This window comes from Triticum aestivum, chromosome 3D (assembly GCF_018294505.1).
Source record: "Triticum aestivum cultivar Chinese Spring chromosome 3D, IWGSC CS RefSeq v2.1, whole genome shotgun sequence".
Taxonomy (NCBI): Eukaryota; Viridiplantae; Streptophyta; class Magnoliopsida; order Poales; family Poaceae; genus Triticum; species Triticum aestivum.
The window spans coordinates 506,036,803-506,057,676 of NC_057802.1; the positions used below are offsets into that span (position 1 = coordinate 506,036,803).

General features: G+C 44.2%; 1 protein-coding gene across 4 annotated transcripts; it reads left to right on the forward strand.

The window, feature by feature from the left end:
- The first annotated feature begins 10,548 nt into the window (after window positions 1-10,548).
- On the forward strand, window positions 10,549-20,306 carry LOC123080043 (SUPPRESSOR OF ABI3-5). 4 transcript variants are annotated; one of them, XM_044502900.1, is made up of 17 exons: window positions 10,550-10,902; window positions 12,816-12,944; window positions 13,140-13,180; window positions 13,371-13,556; window positions 13,687-14,092; window positions 14,173-14,244; window positions 14,332-14,424; window positions 14,515-14,594; window positions 15,349-15,502; window positions 16,849-16,933; window positions 17,007-17,098; window positions 17,174-17,242; window positions 17,322-17,492; window positions 17,792-17,960; window positions 18,084-18,998; window positions 19,303-19,493; window positions 19,833-20,117. In XM_044502900.1, the coding sequence occupies exons 2-17, from the start codon at window positions 12,897-12,899 to the stop codon at window positions 19,905-19,907; spliced, it is 2,847 nt and encodes a 948-aa protein (XP_044358835.1). In that variant the 5' UTR covers window positions 10,550-10,902; window positions 12,816-12,896; the 3' UTR covers window positions 19,908-20,117. The 4 variants fall into 4 exon arrangements, with proteins under 4 accessions (XP_044358836.1, XP_044358835.1, XP_044358834.1 ...); XM_044502899.1 differs by having other exon boundaries at window positions 10,552-10,902; window positions 15,352-15,502; window positions 19,974-20,306; XM_044502898.1 differs by having other exon boundaries at window positions 10,553-10,902; window positions 19,974-20,306.
- The last annotated feature ends 568 nt before the right edge of the window (window positions 20,307-20,874 follow it).

A 20,874-nucleotide genomic window follows, 5' to 3' on the forward strand; every position in this document is an offset into this window, starting at 1 on the left:
GCCCCACGGTGGACGCCAACTGTCATGGAATAGCCACGGCAGATGTCCTTAGTGTGAGGACTTGTCGTGAGGCCAACGCATCTATGTGGTAGCTTGGGAGGGGTTGATCGGGATGAGAAACGCGAGGCGGATCAACACACAAGACAAGGATTTAGACAGCTTCGGACCCCGGGAAACATCATCCGGTAATAGCCCTACATGTTGTTTGTGGCTAGGTCTCATTATGCTCATGAGGGAGTCGCCGCATAAACCGGCTCTCCTAATTGTGTCTAGCCTTAAAGATGGCTTCCCCCCTTCTTGGGGTGCCCTGCCCCTCCTTATATAAGTTGGAGGGGCGGGTTACACGTGGAGTCCTAGTAGGATTAGGATTACTCTATTACAAGTGGAGTCTTAGTCTTGCTTCCTTTACAAGGGAATATTCCTTACGCTTTCCTCTTAAGCCGGCCCACCATAACATGAGCCGGCCTTCTGGGCCTTGGGCCTAGTCCTTTATCTGACCCGCCGTCGGGGCCATCAGTGAGTCGCCAGGCTCATGAGTCGTCAGACCAGTGAGCCACCAGACTCGTGAATCGCCAATCCTCCAGCGGGTTACCAATGAAACGCCAAGTCCCAGCTGGGTCATATATCTGGCCGGGTCATACCGCGGGGTATATCCCCGACAGGCGGTATTGTTGGATGAAGCGGCCCAGACCGACATTACGCGTACGCTTACGCGAGACTGGTTCTACCGCCATGCTTCGCACACAGGTGGCTAGTGGGTTTCTGTTTCTCTAGCTTTAGTTGAATTGAGTGTGACTACGCCCGGTCCTTGTTGAAGGTTAAAACAGCACACTTGACGAAAAATCATTGTGGTTTTTGATGTGTAGGTAAGAACGGTTCTTGCTAAGCCCGTAGCAGCCACGTAAAACTTGCAACAACAAAGTAGAGGACGTCTAACTTGTTTTTGCAGGGCATGTTGTGATGTGATATGGTCAAGACATGATGCTATATTTTATTGTATGAGATGATCATGTTTTGTAACAGAGTTATCGGCAACTGGCAGGAGCCATATGGTTGTCGCTTTATTGTATGAAATGCAATCGCCATGTACTTGCTTTACTTTATCACTAAGCAGTAGCGATAGTTGTAGAAGCAATAGTTGGCGAGACGACAACGATGCTTCGATGGAGATCAAGGTGTCAAGCCGGTGACGATGATGATCATGACAGTGCTTTGGAGATGGAGATCAAAGGCACAAGATGATGATGACCATATCATATCACTTATATTGATTGCATGTGATGTTTATCCTTTATGCATCTTATTTTGCTTAGTTTGGCGGTAGCATTATAAGATGGTCTCTCACTAAATTTCAAGGTATAAGTGTTCTCCCTGAGTATGCACCGTTGCGACAGTTCGTCGTGCCGAGACACCACGTGATGATCGGGTGTGATAAGCTCTACGTTCACATACAACGGGTGCAAGCCAGTTTTGCACATGCAGAATACTTGGGTTAAACTTGACGAGCCTAGCATATGCAGATATGGCCTCGGACACTGAGACCGAAAGGTCGAGCGTGAATCATATAATAGATATGATCAACATAGTGATGTTCACCATTGAAAACTACTCCATCTCATGTGATGATCGGACATGATTTAGTTGATATGGATCACGTGATCACTTAGATGATTAGAGGAATGTCTATCTAAGTGGGAGTTCTTAAGTAATATGATTAATTGAACTTTAATTTATCATGAACTTAGTCCTGATAGTATTTGCATAACTATGTTGTAGATCAATAGCTCGCGATGTAGCTCCCCGTTTATTTTTTGATATGTTCCTAGAGAAAAACTATGTTGAAACATGATAGTAGCAATGATGCGGACTAGGTCCGTGATCTAAGGAATATCCTCATTGCCACACAGAAGAATTATTTCCTTGATGCACCGCTAGGTGACGGACCTATTGCAAGAGCAGATGCAGACGTTATGAACGATTGGTAAGCTCGGTATGATAACTACTTGATAGTTTAGTGCGCCATGCTTTACGGCTTAGAACCGGGACTTCAAAACGTTTTGAACGCCACAAAGCATATAAGATGTTCCAAGAGCTTAAATTGGTTTTCAGACTCATGCCCGAGTCGAGAGGTATGAGACCTCTGACAAGTACTTTGCCTACAAGATGGAGGAGAATAGCTCAACCAGTGAGCATGTGCTCAGATTGTTTGTGTACTACAATCGCTTGAATCAAGTGTGAGTTAATGTTCCAAATAAAATAGCGATTGACAAAGTTCTCTAGTCACTATCACCAAGTTACTGGAACTTCGTGATGAACTATAATATGCAAAGGATGACAAAAACGATTCCCGAGCTCTTCGTGCTGCTGAAACCGACGAAGGTAGAAATCAAGAAAAGCATCAAATGTTGATGGTTGTCAAGACCACTAGTTTCAAGTAAAAGGGCAAGGGAAAGAAAGGGAACTTCAAGAAGAATGGCAAGCAAGTTGTCACTCCCATGAAGAAGCCCATATCTAGACCCAAGCCTGAAACTAAGTGCTTCTACTGTGAAGGAAATGGTCACTGGAAGCGGAACTGCCCCAAATACTTGGCGGATAAGAAGGATGGCAAAGTGAACAAAATTATATATGATATACATGTTATTGATGTGTACTTTACTAGTGTTCATAGTAGCCCCTTGGTATTTGATACTGGTTCAGTTGCTATGATTAGTAACTCGAAACAGGAGTTACAAAAAGAACAAAGACTAGTTGAGGGCAAGGTGACGATGTGTGTTGGAAGTGTCCAAGGTTGATAAGATCACCATCGCACACTCCCTCTACCTTCGGGATTAGTGTTGAACCTAAAATAAATGTTATTTGGTGTTTGCGTTGAGCATAATATGATTGGGTCATGTTTATTGCAATACAATTATTCATTTAAGTCAAAGAATAATTGTTATTCTGTTTACATGAATAAAACCTTCTGTGGTCATACACCCAAGGTGAATGGTTTATTGAATCTCGATCGTAGTGATACACATATTCATAATATTGATGCCAAAAGATGTAAAGTTGATAATGATAGTGCAACATATTTATGGCACTGCCGTTTAGGTCATATTGGTGTAAAGCGCATGAAGAAACTCCATGCTGATGGGCTTTTGGAATCACTTGATGCTTGCGAACCATGCCTCATGGGCAAGATCACTAAGACTCCGTTCTCTGGAACAATGGAGCGAGCAACTGACTTATTGGAAATAATACATACTGATGTATGCGATCCGATGAGTGTTGAGGCTCGCGGCGGGTATCGTTATTTTCTGACTTTCACAGATGATTTGAGCAGATATGGGTATATCTACTTGATGAAACATAAGTCTAAAACATTTGAAAAGTTCAAAAATTTCAGAGTGAAGTGGAAAATCATCATAACAAGAAAATAAAGTTTCTACGATCTGATCGCGGAGACGAATATTTGAGTTACGAGTTTGGTCTTCATTTGAAACAATGCGGAATAGTTTCGCCACTCACGCCACTCGGAACACCACAGCGTAATGATGTGTCCGAACGTCGTAACCGCACTTTATTAGATATGGTGCGATCTATGATGTCTCTCACTGATTTACTGCTATCATTTTGGGGTTATGCTTTAGAGACAGCTGCATTCACGTTAAATAGGGCACCATCTAAATCCGTTGAGACGACACCTTATGAACTGTGGTTTGGCAAGAAACCCAAGTTGTCGTTTCTTAAAGTTTGGGGCTGCAGTGCTTATGTGAAAAAGCTTCAACCTGATATGCTCGAACCCAGATCGGAGAAATGTGTCTTCATAGGATACCCAAAAGAGACTGTTGGGTACACCTTCTATCACAGATCCGAAGGCAAGATATTCGTTGCTAAGAATGGATCCTTTCTAGAGAAGGAGTTTCTCTCGAAAGAAGTGAGTGGGAGGAAAGTAGAACTTGATGAGATAACTGTACCTGCTCCCTTATTGGAAAGTAGTTCATCACAGAAATCAGTTCCTGTGACTCCTACACCAGTTAGTGAGGAAGCTAGTGATGATGATCATGTAACTTCAGATCAAGTTACTACCGAACCTCGTAGGTCAACCAGAGTAAGGTCCGCACCAGAGTGGTACGGTAATCCTGTTCTGGAGGTCATGTTACTTGACCATGACGAACCTACGAACTATGAGGAAGCGATGATGAGCCAAGATTCCGCGAAATTGCTTGAAGCCATGCAATCTGAGATGGGATCCATGTATGAGAACAAAGTGTGGACTTTGATTGACTTGCCCGATGATTGGCGAGCCATTGAGATTAAATGGATCTTCAAGAGGAAGCGCTGATACTAGTATTACTATCTACAAAGCTCGAATTGTCGCAAAAAGGTTTTCGACAAGTTCAAGGTGTTGACTACGATGAGAGTTTATCACTCGTAGCGATGCTTAAGTCTGTCCGAATCATGCTAGCAATTGCCGCATTTTATGATTATGAAATTTGGCCAATAGATATCAAAACTACATTCCTTAATGGATATCTTAAAGAAGAGTTGTATATGATGCAACCAGAGGGTTTTGTCAATCCTAAAGGTGCTAACAAAGTGTGCAAGCTCCAATGATCCATTTATGGACTGGTGCAAGCATCTCGGAGTTGGAATATACGCTTTGATGAGTTGATCAAAGCATATAGTTTTATACAGACTTGCGGTGAAGCCTGTATTTACAAGAAAGTGAGTGGGAGCACTACAACTTTTCTGATAAGTACATGTGAATGATATATTGTTGATCGGAAATGATGTAGAATTTTCTGGAAAGCATAAAGGAGTGTTTGAAAGGAGTTTTTCAAAGAAAGACCTCGGTGAAGCTGCTTACATATTGAGCATCTAGATCCATAGAGATAGATCAAGACGCTTCAAACAAAGTCATTCCCTATGCCTCAGCCATAGGTTCTATAAAGCCATGTTGTGTACCAGACCTATTGTATACCCTGCCCTGAGTTTGGCAAGGGAGTACAATAGTGATCTAGGAGTAGATCACTGGACATTGGTCAAAATTATCCTTAGACGACTAAGAGAATATTTCTCGGTTATGGAGGTGATAAAGAGTTCGTCACAAAGAGTTACCTCGATGCAAGCTTTGACACCGATCTGGATGACTCTGAGTCTCAATCCGGATACATATTGAAAGTGGGAGCATTTAGCTAGAGTAGCTCCGTGTAGAGCCTTGTAGACATAGAAATTTGCAAGATACATACGGATCTGAATGTGGCAGACCCATTGACTTAACCTCTCTCACAAGCAAAACATGATCACACCTTAGTACTCTTTGGGTGTTAATCACATGGCGATGTGAAATAGATTATTGACTCTAGTAAACCCTTTGGGTATTGGTCACATGGCGATGTGAACTATAGAGTGTTAAATCACATGACGATGTGAACTATTGGTGTTAAATCACATGGCGATGTGAACTAGATTATTGACTCTAGTGCAAGTGGGAGACGGAAGGAAATATGCCCTAGAGGCAATAATAAAGTTGTTATTTATATTTCCTTATATCATGATAAATGTTTATTATTCATGCTAGAAACCGCAAACTTGATACATGCGTGAATACATAGACAAAACAGAGTGTCCCTAGTATGTCTCTACTTGATTAGCTCGTTAATCAAAGATGGTTAAGTTTCCTAGCCATAGACATGTGTTGTCATTTGATGAACGGGATCACATCATTAGAGAATGATGTGATGGACAAGACCCATCCGTTAGCTTAGCATAATGATCGTTAAGTTTTATTGCTATTGCTTTCTTCATGACTCATACATGTTCCTCTAACTATGAGATTATGCAACTCCCGAATACCGGAGGAACACTTAGTGTGCTATCAAACGTCACAACGTAACTGGGTGATTATAAAGATGCTCTACAGGTGTCTCCGATGGTGTTTGTTGGGTTGGCATAGATCGAGATTAGGATTTTGTCACTCCGTGTTTCGGAGAGGTATCTCTGGGCCCTCTCGGTAATGCACATCACTATAAGCCTTGCAAGCAATGTGACTAATGAGTTAGTTGCGGGATGATGCATTACAGAACGAGTAAAGAGACTTGCCAGTAACGAGATTGAACTAGGTATTGAGATACCGATGATCGAATCTCGGGCAAGTAACATACCGATGACAAAGGGAACAACGTATGTTGTTATGCGGTTTGACCGATAAAGATCTTCATAGAATATGTAGGAGACAATATGAGCATCGAGGTTTTACTATTGGTTATTGACCGGAGATGAGTCTCGGTGATGTCTACATAGTTCTCGAACTCGTAGGGTCCGCACGCTTAACGTTCGATGACGATCGGTATTATGAGTTTATGTTTTTGATGTACCGAAGGTTGTTCGGAGTCCCGAATGTGATCACGGACATGACAAGGAGTCTCGAAATGGTCGAGACATAAAGATCGATATATTGGAAGGCTATGTTTGGACACCGGAATGGTTCCGGATGAGTTCGGACATTTTTCGGAGTACCGGGAGGTTACCGAAACCCCCCAGGGAGTCAATGGGCCTTATTGGGCCTTAGTGGAAGAGAGGAGGAGGCAGCCAGGTGGAGGGCGCCCCCAAAGCCCAATCCGAATTGGGGTGGGGGGCCGACCCCCCTTTACTTCTCTCCTTCTCCCTCTTCCTTCTTCTCCTACTCCAACTAGGGAAAGGGGGGGAAACCTACTCCTACTAGGAGTAGGAATCCCCCTTGGGGCGCGCCATAGAGAGGGTCGGCCCTCCCCTCCTCCACTCCTTTATATACGGGGAGGGGGCACCCCATGGACACACAAGTCTTAGCCGTGTGCGGTGCCCCCTCCACAGATATCCACCTCGGTCATATCATTGTAGTGCTTAGGTGAAGCCCTGCATCGGTAACTTCATCAACACTGTCATCACGCCTTCGTGCTGACGAAACTCTCCCTCGACCTCAGCTGGATCTAGAGTTCGTGGGACGTCACCGAGCTGAACGTGTGCAGATCGCGGAGGTGCCGTACGTTTGGTGCTAGGATCGGTCGGATCGTGAAGATGTACGACTACATCAACCGCGTTGTCATAACGCTTCCGCTTTCAGTCTACGAGGGTACGTAGACAACACTCCCCCCTCTCGTTGCTATGCATCACCTAGATAGATCTTCCATGTTCGTAGGATTTTTTTTTTGAAATTACTGCGTTCCCCAACAGATCTATCTAGGTGATGCATAGCAACGAGCGGGGAGAGTGTGTCCACGTACCCTCGTAGACCGAAAGCGGAAGCGTTTTATCAACGAGGTTGATGTAGTCGTACGTCTTCACGATCCGACCGATCCTAGCACCGAACGTACGACACCTCCGTGTTCAGCACACGTTCAGCTCGGTGACATCCCTCGAACTCTTGATCCAGCTGAGGCCGAGGGAGAGTTTCGTCAGCACGACGGCGTGGTGACGGTGATGATGAAGTTACCGGCGCAGGGCTTCGCCTAAGCACTACGACGATATGACCGAGGTGTAAAACTGTGGAGGGGGGCACCGCACACGGCTAAGAGATTGTCTGTTGTGCTTTGGGGTGCCCCCTGGCCACGCATATAAAGGAGGGAGGAGGAGGAGGCCGGCCTAGGAGGGGCGCATATAGGGGGAGTCCAACTAGGATTCCCAATCCTAGTTGGAGTCCCCTTCCTTTTTCCAAGAGGGGAGAGAGAGGGAAGGAGTAGGAGAGGGGGAAGGAAAGAGAGGGGGGCGTCGCCCCCTCCCTAGTCCAATTCGGACCTGCCATGGGGGGGCGGCGGCCACCCCTTGAGGCCCTTCTCTCCTTTCCCGTATGGCCCATTAAGGCCCACTACTTCCCCCGGCGAAATCCCGTAACTCTCCGGTACTCCAAAAAATACCCGAATCACTTGGAACCTTTCCGATGTCCGAATATAGCATTCCAATATATCAATCGTTATGTCTTGACCATTTCGAGACTCCTCGTCATGTCCGTGATCTCATCCGGGACTCCGAACAACCTTCGGTATATCAAATCACATAACTCATAATACAAATCGTCATCGAACGTTAAGCGTGCGGACCCTACGAGTTCGAGAACTATGTAGACATGACCGAGACACATCTCCGGTCAATAACCAATACCGGAACCTGGATGCTCATATTGGCTCCTACATATTCTACGAAGATCTTTATCGGTCAAACCGCATAACAACATACGTTGTTCCCTTTGTCATTGGTATGTTACTTGCCCGAGATTCGATCGTCGGTATCATCATACCTAGTTCAATCTCGTTACCGGCAAGTCTCTTTACTCGTTCCGTAATGCATCATCCCGTAACTAACTCGTTAGTCACATTGCTTGCAAGGCTTATAGTGATGTGCATTACCGAGAGGGCCCAGAGATACCTCTCCGATACTCGGAGTGACAAATCCTAATCTCGATCTATGCCAACTCAAAAAACACCATGGGAGACACCTGTAGAGCATCTTTATAATCACCCAATTACGTTGTGACGTTTGATAGCACACAAGGTGTTCCTCCGGTATTCGGGAGTTGCATAATCTCATAGTCTGAGGAACATGTATAAGTCATGAAGAAAGCAGTGGCAATGAAACTGAAACGATCATAATGCTAAGCTAACGAATGGGTCTTGTCCATCACATCATTCTCTAATGATGTGATCCCGTTCATCAAATGACAACACATGTCTATAGCTAGGAAACTTAACCATCTTTGATTAACGAGCTAGTCAAGTAGAGGCATACTAGGGACACTCTGTTTGTCTATCTATTCACACATGTACTAAGTTTCCGGTTAATACAATTCTAGCATGAATAATAAACATTTATCATGAAATAAGGAAATAAATAATAACTTTATTATTGCCTCTAGGACATATTTCCTTCAGATGTGCCCTATCATGTGGATGCTGCGGCATGCCTCGGCGTCGTTCCCGTGGCCCTTACCTGTAGGCGGAACCTAGCTGTGTTGTTGTGGATGGTGGCTCTATCTTGAGCCGTGGCGCCCCCACTCGCGCACGCCAGATCCGGTCTGGAGCATCCTTGGGTGCTACCCTCCGGCTGTAGTGCCTCCTCTGCTGGTCCGGTGCGGTTGCTCGGCCTCGACTACTCCTCTCGGATGCTTCCCGCCCCTCCCCCCGTAGGTGCATCTCTCTCCTCTGCTGTTGCTAGTTGGGAGCGCTCGAGACCCATAGGGAGTGGCGGGGGGAACGCAACTCTGAGCTACCGGGGGCGGAGCCGCCAGAGTGTCCGCGAACCGAAGGCCGAAGAGGACGCAGCAATCGGAGCGCCAAAATCGGCACCTCACCGGCAGAGAATGCCGTAAATCGCGGACACTGGAGAACGCAGGTGCATGGCTACCGGGAACAGGGCAATGTCGGCAAAGATCCGCCGCGAGCTCACCATGCCTCAACCGCCTGCCAAAAACACCATGCCCACACAAAATTGCAAAAGCTCGCATCGCAACTCTGATGAGGCATCGTTGGCGGCTTGGAACAACATGCAGTGAAGCCAAACGAAGACCCGGCTAGCCATGCACCTGCATTCCCCTTCTGGTTCCTGGCTTGCCGATGGTGTCGATCGCCATCCAGCACTCCGCGTCGGCTCTCTCTCCCCCGTTGCCTTCCCATCCACCTACTTGCCATGTCCGGCCCAAAGCTCGCGTTTTTTGGGCAGTGCTCGGTGCCACCCTCCGACTGCCTATCCCCAACAAAAGTAGTTGTAGGTCCCAGAAAAAGTTGCCACCGGCCGCAACACCACCACATGTCGATCCTAGCAAAAAATAGTTGTCAGCCCCCAACAAATCCATCACCAGTCGTAGCAAAACCTTCGCTGCCCGCAACAAAAGCCGTAGCTCAATGACTTGTGCTTTTCCATATAGCCAACACGAAGCATCCCACATGTTGCAATGCAACCGGCCCTTGCAGCTCGCATGACGGGTGACCCGAGGCGAGCGGTGGTGAATGCTACAACATTGGTGCCCCCCTCCCCGCGCCCGCAACGCATGTGTTGACATCTCTCGCCCTTGGGAAGGGGAGGCAAAGGAGAAGGAGCTAGATGTCACTTGGGCAAGGGGTGGGGAGGGGGGGGGGGGTTGCTTCAGCCCCACCCGACATTGAGGACCAAGGAGGTGCATGTGGGCGGAGGCGCGCGAGTGACTCAAGGAGCACAATAGAGATAGTCTTGGAGTTGGAGCTTTGGGATGGGCTAGACGAGTGAGAGGGATTAGAGGTTAGGGAGTGGTGGAAAAATAACGACGTGTGGCCACATACTCGCTGGAGAAGAAGATAAGGTGGGGAGGAGGCACGGTGTACACGGGACCCACTGCCGTGTGGGGACATCGGTGCGACCGGCCGTTTTGAATTATTTGGCTTGTTTTCTTCTTCTTATTATTAAGATGACGATTTCAGGAATTAGGAGGTTGAAGTTTAATTTCGAGGAGCCGTATAAACTCTAGGTTTAAAACCGACTTCCCCGTTGCTTTAAAAAAAAACGACTTTCCACGGAAGAAAGCAAAAGAGAAATCGCCGTCGAGTCGGTCTGCCAGCGCACGAGACCGCGACGCCAACCCGAACCACTTGTCCCGAACCGCGTCTCCTCCTTCGCCCGCTCTCTACACATCTCTTTCCCCCGAGACTAGGGTTCCGGCCCGCCACTCCCGCCGCCGGCGCCGCCATCCCCTCCCGCCACCCGTCTGACTCATCTCCTCCCCTCTTCAAGCCATACCGTCCTCGTCATCTCCTCCGCACGGTCCCGTGATCGACCTTCGCCGCGGCTCTCTGCCACGACTCCGGCCGTGGTCCACCACGACTTCTGGCGGCTGCTCCCGCCAGCTCGCGCGCGATCTCGCACACGGCTGCCGGTCCGCACGCTCGAGCTCGCCTCCGCCTACCTGTTCGCAAGGTATTTTCTAATCAATTATTGCAGTATTTGTTGTACAATCGAGTCTTATATGCTGTTGATTGGGGAAGTATGGAGAAATATATGCCGTGCACGGGTGCTCAGATCAGATGTTTCCGGTGAGCAATTTGTGTTTGCGCATGGTGTTCCGATTTTGATGTGGATGTATGGTGTGACAGTGAGTAATCTGTAGTTATTTAAGCCATGGCTGCGAGAAAATTATCTTTGATTTTATACCCTTGTTCTGATCTAATATGGCAGTCAAACCATGCACTAGGAGAAGAAATCTAATGCCACTAGGAGAAGAAATCTAATGCCACTAGGAGAAGAAATCTAATGCATAGACTTAAGTAAATAGGCCAAGCTATATAGGTATATCCAGTATCTGAAGGCAAATGGTTGATGCTCTAAAATTTTCTCATCAACAGTTAGTTTTTCAGCACTTGCATGTCAGGAAACCGGTTGGATTGGCATATTAGGAAACTGCACATTTAAAAACAGTACGATGGACTTATTTATTGAAGCCTACGAATTAGTATTCTTCTACTTTGTATGCTTTAAAGGGTTTGTCTGTGATATTAGGTCAGAACACAGGGAGTTAAAACTGATCTAATATCTGCGGTCTGTTTTGCTATTTGTGTTTTTAATTTGAAGAATGATTTTTTAATCATTCCTCTATTATTGTCCCATGGGAAAAAACCATAAGCTGGTGGGTGCAATTATTCTTATAAACTAATCCCCTCCCTGGTAAGTTCATCTCACTGAAGTGGAGCTTGCCATTGATGTACTCATGCTGCATTTTGTATTTTTCTCCTCCTATGCATTGGCCCTATTCGGAATGTAGGAACCTACAAAACATGGACACGGCAGAAGTTGCTGAATCCCCGTGCTGACACGGCTGGACACGGGGACACACTCGGACAAGCGGGGATACGCGTATCCCGCCATATTTCCCGAATTAAGAATTAAAAGAAAGAAAGAAAAGGAAGGACACGGCTGGGACACGGAAGGGACACGAGGCAACGCTGGATCTGGAGCACCCTCCCGCCGCCGTGCTGCTGCTGCTGCGCCCTCGCCGCCGTGCTGCTGCTGCTGCGCCCTCGCCGCCGTGCTGCTGCTCTGCCCTCACCGCCGTGCTGCTGCGCCCTTGCCACCGTGGTGCTGCTGCGCCCGCGACGCCGCCGTTGCTACTGCTGCATCCCCCGCTGCAGCGCTGGCCGCCGCCGCCGCCGCTGCTGCGGCAAGAGGAGCACGCTGGGAAGAGGGCGGTGGCGAGAGCTGCTGCGGGTAGATGAGAGATCTATCGCTGGCAGGAGAGTGGCGGCTTGGTGGCAGAGAGAGATAGGGTTGGAGTTTTGATGGTGCAGATTAATCTGTAGCATCCAGTTGCTCTTGAAATGGCACTAGCTGGGCCGGCCCAACTACTAATGGATCATCTCCTTTGTGGCCCAGTTACTGCTGAATGGGGGCGATCTCTTTCTCGTTATTTTTTCGTCTTTAACTCTATATTACATGGTATATTTTTATTTATTTTTATATATACTTGCCGTGTCCCCGATGGGCTGTTTTTGAAAAATGCCGTATCCCGTGTCCCCGTGTGCGTGTCGCCGTGCCTGTGTCCCCGTATCTGTGCTTTTTAGGTAGGAACCAATCAGAATTCTGGACAAATTGTTTTGTTCTATGCACAGTTCCTGCATTCCAGACATGCCTCTGGTATAATTACCACAAAATGTAGTGCCACAGTATGATAAGAAGTAAGTTGAGGAATGGGCATATCTAGCAGCAACAAATACTCATGGATTGATTAACACTTGAATTTCAGATGATTTATTTCTGTTCCGGTGCAGAAGTTCCAGTGTGATGTAGTGATATGATGGATATGATGCTTAACTTTATGGTGTCATGTTTTTTTACAGGATACACCAAAAATATCTACGCCCCAAAATTTGGAAGATCACCAAGAATTAGCAGGATAACACGAGTGCTGAATTCTGGAAATGGATCGTGGGCGATATGCTCCACAGCATGGATGGGAGAACAACAGTGTAATTGCAGCCTTTTTCTTTATTAACTACCAAGGATGCTGAAGATAGCAGATCTAGTGGCATGTGATTGCCTTCCGTGTAACAAGCTTATGTTGTAAATAAATTCAAGAAGCGGCCGTTGCTTAAGTGGAATGGATTTACCTGCCTGTTCTGTAGACTTTGCTGCTGACTCAACTTACTCTGTTGAATCTACAGGCACCTGATGGGTATGGCGCCATTAATGAGCCAGACTTTAGGTGAGTCAAGTATTTCCTTTTAAAATATGCATATAAACACCAAGTGCTTTTAATCTATACTTAAGATTGGTACCTTGTATTCTTAAAGTAGATGTAATTTCTGTCCATTTGTATTTGACATGCATTTTCGCTTTGAAGTGCTTTGTCATATTACCATATTCCTAGTGCTAAGTGCTAACTCAATTTGCAGGGCTGGTGAATCCTACATTGGTAGGAGATATGTGGATGAAGGCTTTCCTAGTGATCGAAGGGGTGGATTTGGTCCAGATATACATGATAGAAATATGTATCCACCACCACCCTCTGCTGGCACCATGTGGTCTCAGCCTCGAAGAAATTTCGATGAAGAATTTGCAACTACAAAAGATTACAGAAGGTACACCTCTGATTTTTGCAATGATGGGAATATCATGAATTTGATTCCTATAGAGGGGTTGAAAGACTGATAATTATCATGTTACCGAGAATGACTGTTAATCTGGTTGTTGTGAATTTTCTTTTCATAGGAACAAAAGGATTGGAAGTAGAGATCGGGGGGAGTTCGGTGCTGAGTTTGAAGACCGCTACCAAGGTGGAGAGGACAACTATGAGAGAGATCATCAATACGGACGCTACAGCTGTGATTCGGACTATGAGAGGAGCAGGAGAGATAGTAGTCGGAGAAGACTTGACTCGTTTGAGCATGAACGTGAAAGAAAAGGGTTAAGCCATGAAAGAGACGAAAGCCCATATGTCCGCCATAGCCGTTCTCGCTCACGTGGGCGTGATAACCGATCAAGATCTCGGTCAAGGTCATGGTCTCCACGTGGCAAAAGTCGTAATTGGGGCCAAAGGGATGGCTTCTATGATGATACTCGCTTTGAGAGAAGAGGAGAACAGGACTGGGATGAAAGAAGGCATGATGATTTGGTGGTGAGGACCGAGGACATACTTATATTTTTCTTTCGTGCTTTAACATATAAAGCTAATTACATTTGCATTATTACTTGCAGGCGCCATCTGCGACTGTTGTTCTCAAGGGTCTCTCCCAGAAGACCAATGAAGATGACCTATATCAGATTCTTGTACAAGTTCCTCGTCATAAACTGTTAAAAGTGGTTGGAAGTGTATTGTCTCGTTCATTTTAATCATTTGGGTCTGGTCTCTTTTAGGCTGAGTATGGCCCTCTTCGTAGTGTGCGTGTGATCAAGGATCGACCCTCCGGCGTGTCTCGAGGATTTGCTTTTATTGACTTCCCTACTGTGGTACTAACCTTACAAGTGCTCAGAGCTGTTAATTACTGATTTGGACTGCCAATTGCTGTTATGCTCACTAAGATTTTTGTGCTCCAACAGGAAGCTGCCCGCAAAATGAAGGAAGCTACTGGAGACAATGGCCTTCTAATTGATGGTAGGCAGATATTTTCCGAGTACAGGTCTGTGTCCTTACCTTCAAGATGGGGTGCAAATTATTCATGTGATGCAGTTGTTGATTATGTAACTTCAGAATTGCCTTTAAGCTAATGTCTTTCTGAATTTTTTAGTACAATAGCTTTATAATTGTACACTGCTCGAATCAATTACTATGGACACCATACTTGGTTACTGTAGTGCCATAAGAATCTATGATTGTGGAACCACTGGTTCTCTTTTGTCCCACAATCATCATGTTAGTAATTCTCACCGGAGCTTGCATTGATATGCCAAACTGTCAGATGACTCTCTCTTGGTGTACTTTTTCATTTTTACTACCGTTTGAACAAATTCTGTCTGCCCATTAGCAATCCAAGCTAATTGCCAACTGCCATCCACTGATCCAAATTGCATATGATGTATCTGAAATCAAACGAAACAATAATTTATAGTTTATTTGCTGGCATTAAAGATTGAAAAAATAGATTTTGTTTTGTTACTTTGTCATCTTTGAATGCTATTCTTGTATTGCATGTCATTTATTTGTACATGTGGTCGCTATTGCAGAAAGGGACATACTGAGGAGATTAAATAGAACATTGACTTTAAATTGTACATAAACGACTTTTTGAGTTGTTATATTCTCTCTTCTAAAGATTTTTGCTCTTATATACACATAAATTTAAATTCTGTCTGTCCTTTTGTGCTCATAGTTATATTCCTTGTCTATTATGTTTGTGCTGTAACAATTTCTGCTGACTCTCATCATCCCTGCAGTAGTAAACCAACTGGTGGGATGAGTGGTGATTCTTTTGGACAAGAACATATTACGAGGTCTACCTACGGGCGCAGGACCGTATCCACACCATGTGATTGGATATGTACTATATGTGGCTGTATGAATTTTGCCCGCAGAACCTCCTGTTTTCAGGTATATTGTGGTCTCATGTAACGCAAACTTCTGTTGTAGCAATTCTTTATTAGGAAGTTAAGTTATGCTTTACATACAGAAAATGGAAATATTGGTATTTAAGAAAGAAAATTGCATTACTCCGAAATCTAGTTTGCTTCATTTCCCCCAGTCAATGGTGTGATCTACATTTAATTCCTTCCAAATGCAATGTGTTTTCCACTTGGCCTGATTTAATCGCTGAGGGCACCTTTCTTTGTTTTCCCATTTAATCGCAATATATCTCTCGACTCTGGTTAACAATGAGTTGCAAAACCTAGTCCGGAAAAGTGGGTGTCTTGCAGCAGTTCAATTATCTGTGATTTCTTGAACCTATGTATTCACAATATCTCCATCTGAAGAGTTAGTTACGAGTCTCCATATGTTTTCACTTCCGGATACAATTATTAATTACATCACCCAGATGTTGGATGGATTGGACTGGACTTCATATCTATGTGAAGTATCTATATGGGCTGTTTGGTTGGTGACTATCTTTGCCACATGTTGCCATATTATTTTTGCCACACTTGCCTAACTTGAGGTGCTTAAATTTTTAGACACACTTTGGCTTGCCTCAGGGAATTTTGCCACACTTTTTGTGTGTATGCCATGTGGCGCTTATTGCTCATTAAATAATTCTTGCCTGAGGTGTGGCTAGAACCGAACACCGACCTACTTGGTCAAACTTGCCTAACTTGAGGTGTGGCAAGGTGTGGCTAGGAATCAAACAGACGCTATATCCTTGCAACTGCAATGTTATCTGTTGTCCACTCCAACTAAAATTGTCTTAAAACCAAATTCAGTTGGACCATCCAATTGTCCAAATCTTAACAACAGTTATATAATTTACATATTTTTCACTGCTTGCATTTTTGAGGGTGTTGCCATAATTGGTTCTAAAAATAAAAATAGAACGAAGAAAAGAATAAAGTCAAAACCTTGATCATCGATAGATCATGGACATGTCTACACTCTGGTAACAAAGGACCCTGCTCCTCCATGTCCACAAATTATTTGCTTGCAGGATGTTCTGAACATCAAATCCTGGAAAAACATATCTTTCAAAATGTGTCACCTCTTTTTGGCTCTGCCGGACCAGGTTCTGTATTTTGAAATCTGGCAATAGCACCGATGAGATAGTCAAACTTGTGTTCAATTTAGTAAGATCTGAGAATAACTCATGTCCCGTGCTGCCTTAGTTACATGGTAACGGGCTAAAGGCTGACAAATAACAACTGTTGGATAATTACTTGTCTACTTGTAAGTTCGTTGTTGCTCTTGCTTTCTGTTTCCAGCTAATTGCATGTTTACCTGTATTCTCACAGTGCAACGAGCCACGAACTGACGATGCTCCACCAGCTGATGCAGCATCTTCCATTCAACCGTTTGGCAAACGGGGATCTGAAATAGGCAAGTTTGTGTCTTGTTTTTAGAATTATATGAAATATGTAGTACATTGCCTAATTATATACTGTCATTGCAGGTCCAACTCATGTGTTAGTTGTTCGTGGTCTGGATGAAAATGCTGACGAGGAAATGCTTCGATATGAATTTGCTAAACATGCACCAATAAAGGTAGGCAGAAGCTATTAACTCTTCTAACTATAATTGTTTCTTTTTCTGTAGAGTTACATGTCAAATTCTCTGCAGGATATCCGGCTTGTTCGAGACAAATTTACTCATGTGTCTAGAGGTTTTGCATTTGTCCATTTTCATTCGGTAAGTACTAGTGGATCACTAGGAGTAGGTTTTATCTGATGTAAATTTTTGACAGTCACTATACATCCATCTGTGTTAGGTTGAAGATGCCACGAAAGCTCTTGAAGCTACAAATGGGATTAGACATGAGAAAAATGGCCAGGTGTTACGTGTAGCCTATGCTAAAAGCACGCTTGGACCTGCATCGGTGGCTTCACAGTCAAACAGCCTTGCCGCAGCAGCCATCGAGGCTGCATCATTTGCCCAGCAGGTCTGTTATAGTAATACATTTTTTGGGTCAAATTGATAAGCCATACCACCTTACATTTTTTAGGTAGTTAATTAAGACTTTGTCATGCTTTCATGTTACTATCTCCATTTCAAATATAGGCATTATCTTGGTCACTGACATGATCTAAGATACAGACACTTAGCTGTTAAATTTTGCGTACACAAATTTAAAACGTATTCTACACATTCTAGAACTGCATCTATTTGTTTAGGGGTATACAGTTTTTGCCGATTTTATACATAGTCTCGTTATTTACTCTTATTTACCTTTTTGATCAGTATGATGCTGTGGGTTGGGCCCCAAAAGAGTACAATGCTGAGGACAATGTAGATGGTAATTCAGAATCTCAGAAAGATGTTTCTGCTCCACAGTCCGGATTTGTTTGGGATGAGAAGTCGGGCTATTACTTCGATTCTTCTTCTGGATTCTATTATGATGGAAATACTGGTAAGTACGCAAGTATACTGTTGCTATCTGAAACCTTATCCGTGCAGCTGAAACAGTCGTGCTACACATCCCTTGCCTTTGGAGATGTTTATGACTGAATTTATTAAATTGTTCTTATTTCAGGCCTTTACTACGACAGTAATGTTGGAGTTTGGTATTCGTATGATCAGAAAACTCAACAGTATCTTCCATGTAACGAAAGCAACAACACTAAGGCAACCGGGGACATGGCCAACGAAAGTCAAAGTAATGGCGGTAAGAAAGTAGTGATTTCCGCACCTGCAGCCACGGTTAAACAAAGTGAGAAAACTTCATTGCCTGAAGCTGTTCAAGCTGCGGCAAATGCAGCGTTGGCTGCTGAAAAGAAAGAAAAAGAGAAAGCAAAGGAGATAAAGTTGGCCTCGAAAACTAATCTCTTAGCCAATAAGAAGAAGATGAATAATGTCCTAGCAATGTGGAAGCAAAGGAATAAAGAAGGCCAGGCTGCACATGTTGCCCTTGATGATAAGGAACCATCCAGATCCGTTGTTGACAAATTAAACAATTCACCCAGTGCGATTGGATTCTCATTGAAGGCCAAACCAAAGTCTGATTTTGGAAATTCTAAGGACATGAACTTGGTTGCTGGATATAATTCTCTTGGCCGAGAAACTGGAGGCTCTCAAATACTGGATTCTGACATAAAGCCTAGACCTGTCAGTAATAGCTTAGGAACTACTGTTATGGGTGTCATAAGAGGTTCTGGCAGGGGAGCAGTCAACACATTTCATGCATCATCTGATGCTGGTGGCAGTATTTCTTCTGATATAACCGCAAGCACAAGTGGGTTAATGACAAACACCGAGACACACACTGCTTCCACACCCTTCAAAACAGATTTATCCTCTCTAGGATCATATGCTTCACCTGCAGTTTCTGGGAGTGCTAAGCGACGTTTCTCCGAGGCACCAGGGCAATCACAGTACAGAGATCGGGCTGCAGAAAGACGAAGTCTATACGGATCATCTTCATCGCTTCCCAATGATGGACTGGATACAAGTAAGAATACACTTCCTTTACTTCTCACCATGACACATTGTACTGTTGTTTTTTCTTTCCTAGACTCATTTCTAGAGCACAGTATGTCACGAACAAAATAATGCCCTTACTCTGTTACATTTTGCAACTCTTATTTCTCTGTTCTGCTGAGTGCTGACAGTATATCCAGCCTTGTATTATTAGGCCAAACTTGGTGTGGATGGACTCTGTTTCTTGAGCCTATGCAATTATGCATTATAGGACCGATGTTTTCCGTCTTGCTTGTTCAAGATCTGTATTAATATTCTGGAAATTCCTTGTTAAGCTGGTGAATATTCGTCTCGAAAGGGTTCAAGTGAGATGGGATCAATGCCATTTCCTCCAGGGGTGGGTGAACGTTCTGTTGGTGAAAGTGACAACACTGAAAATTATGAGGTGATCACTGCTGACAGAGCAATAGACGAAAACAATGTGGGCAATCGAATTCTGCGCAACATGGGCTGGCAAGAAGGACTGGTATGTTTACCTATTTCTCAGCTTTTAGCCTCTTGGATGCTGCATTGTATCACACAAGTTTTTAGTGCCTCCATAATTTTTTTGCTTTTGCTGTTTCTATATTTTTGAAAACCATTCTGCTGTTGTTGTTTTAATAAAATCAATTGTGCATGACCTCTTATCTTAATATGTTGAATGTTTTTTTCTATCCCTTTGTAACTTGGCTCACCTTATCTTTTAATAATTGCGTTTGCCACATCATTTGTTTAATTGGAAAATTGCTAAAGTTACTGTCGGTAATTATTATAAACTATAATTGATTTTTTAGCTTAAAAACATTTATTGGGCATAAATTGTTAGGCACACAAAGTTAATCCGACTGCAGATGGATCAGTTTGCCAATATTTCCTACAGAATGGAAGCTGGGTGTCTTGAACATTCCTTCTGACGTGAGCATGTATTGGTATTTTTTCCCTTGCAACTATTTTGCAAAATATCCAGGGCCTTGGAAAGGATGGCAGTGGCATCAAGGAGCCGGTGCAGGCCAAGCCTGGTGACGTGAGAGCCGGGCTTGGTAGTCAGCAGAAGAGAGCTGCTGACCCATCACTGGAGGCCCGAGCCGGCGATAGCTATAAAACCATAATCCAGAAGAAGGCCATTGCGAGATTCAGGGAGATGTCCTAAGTGCTTTCTTTATTTCATCATCTTGTATAATTAGTTCGGATACTCGTTTTTATTGGTGTTAATGTTAAAACCCCCAAGGCTGTGCACTTATACTGTTAAATTTCTCTTTTCTGTGTCTGGCTCCATAAATCTTAATTTAAGCACCGAGTACCAGATTTAATTTGTGTACTCACATTGTTCTGAAACTAGCTCTGTACCTGTTTTTCTTCTCTTGCCTGCTTGAATTCAATGGTGTGATACTGAAAACTCTTGTGATTTTCTGAATGGAGTTAAAATCTGGTATCGAAATTTACCTGTTAGTGGAAATCGTCGCTTGCGCACTAGAAGAAAGTATGTTGCACGTTTTTTTGGACATGATGTTGCACGTTTGGCATGGTGCACAGCTAGTCTACTGTTGTGTTCTGTTTTCCCTGAAAAGTTATGTCAAGCAATTTTTTGTTTTGTTTTTGAGAATGTCAAGCAAAAATTTAGAACGAGAAACTCACGGGAATGAAAGTAACACGAGACAAAAATAAAAACCAAAAGGATTCTCTTGGCAACCACATTTTTATAGTTGCAAGGAAGAGTTAGGTTTACTGTAGCTACCCTAACATCCCTTGATAAGTCAGGATCTCGTTCCATTTTTATAGTGGTTGTCTAGCGCAGTTTGTCTCGGTCGGACGGCCAAGATCGTGGAAACTTGCAGAGGATTTGGTCGTATAGAGAGAATTTTTTTTTG

What these genes read in the sequence shown, in the direction of transcription:
- LOC123080043 (XM_044502898.1), top strand. Translation starts at nt 12,897, where the DNA reads ATGGATCGTGGGCGATATGCTCCACAGCATGGATGGGAGAACAACAGT. An exon ending in CTGCATCATTTGCCCAGCAG is followed by an intron (nt 17,493 to 17,791) that starts GTCTGTTATAGT and finishes CTTTTTGATCAG; the next exon opens with TATGATGCTGTGGGTTGGGC. An exon ending in CTATTATGATGGAAATACTG is followed by an intron (nt 17,961 to 18,083) that starts GTAAGTACGCAA and finishes TTCTTATTTCAG; the next exon opens with GCCTTTACTACGACAGTAAT.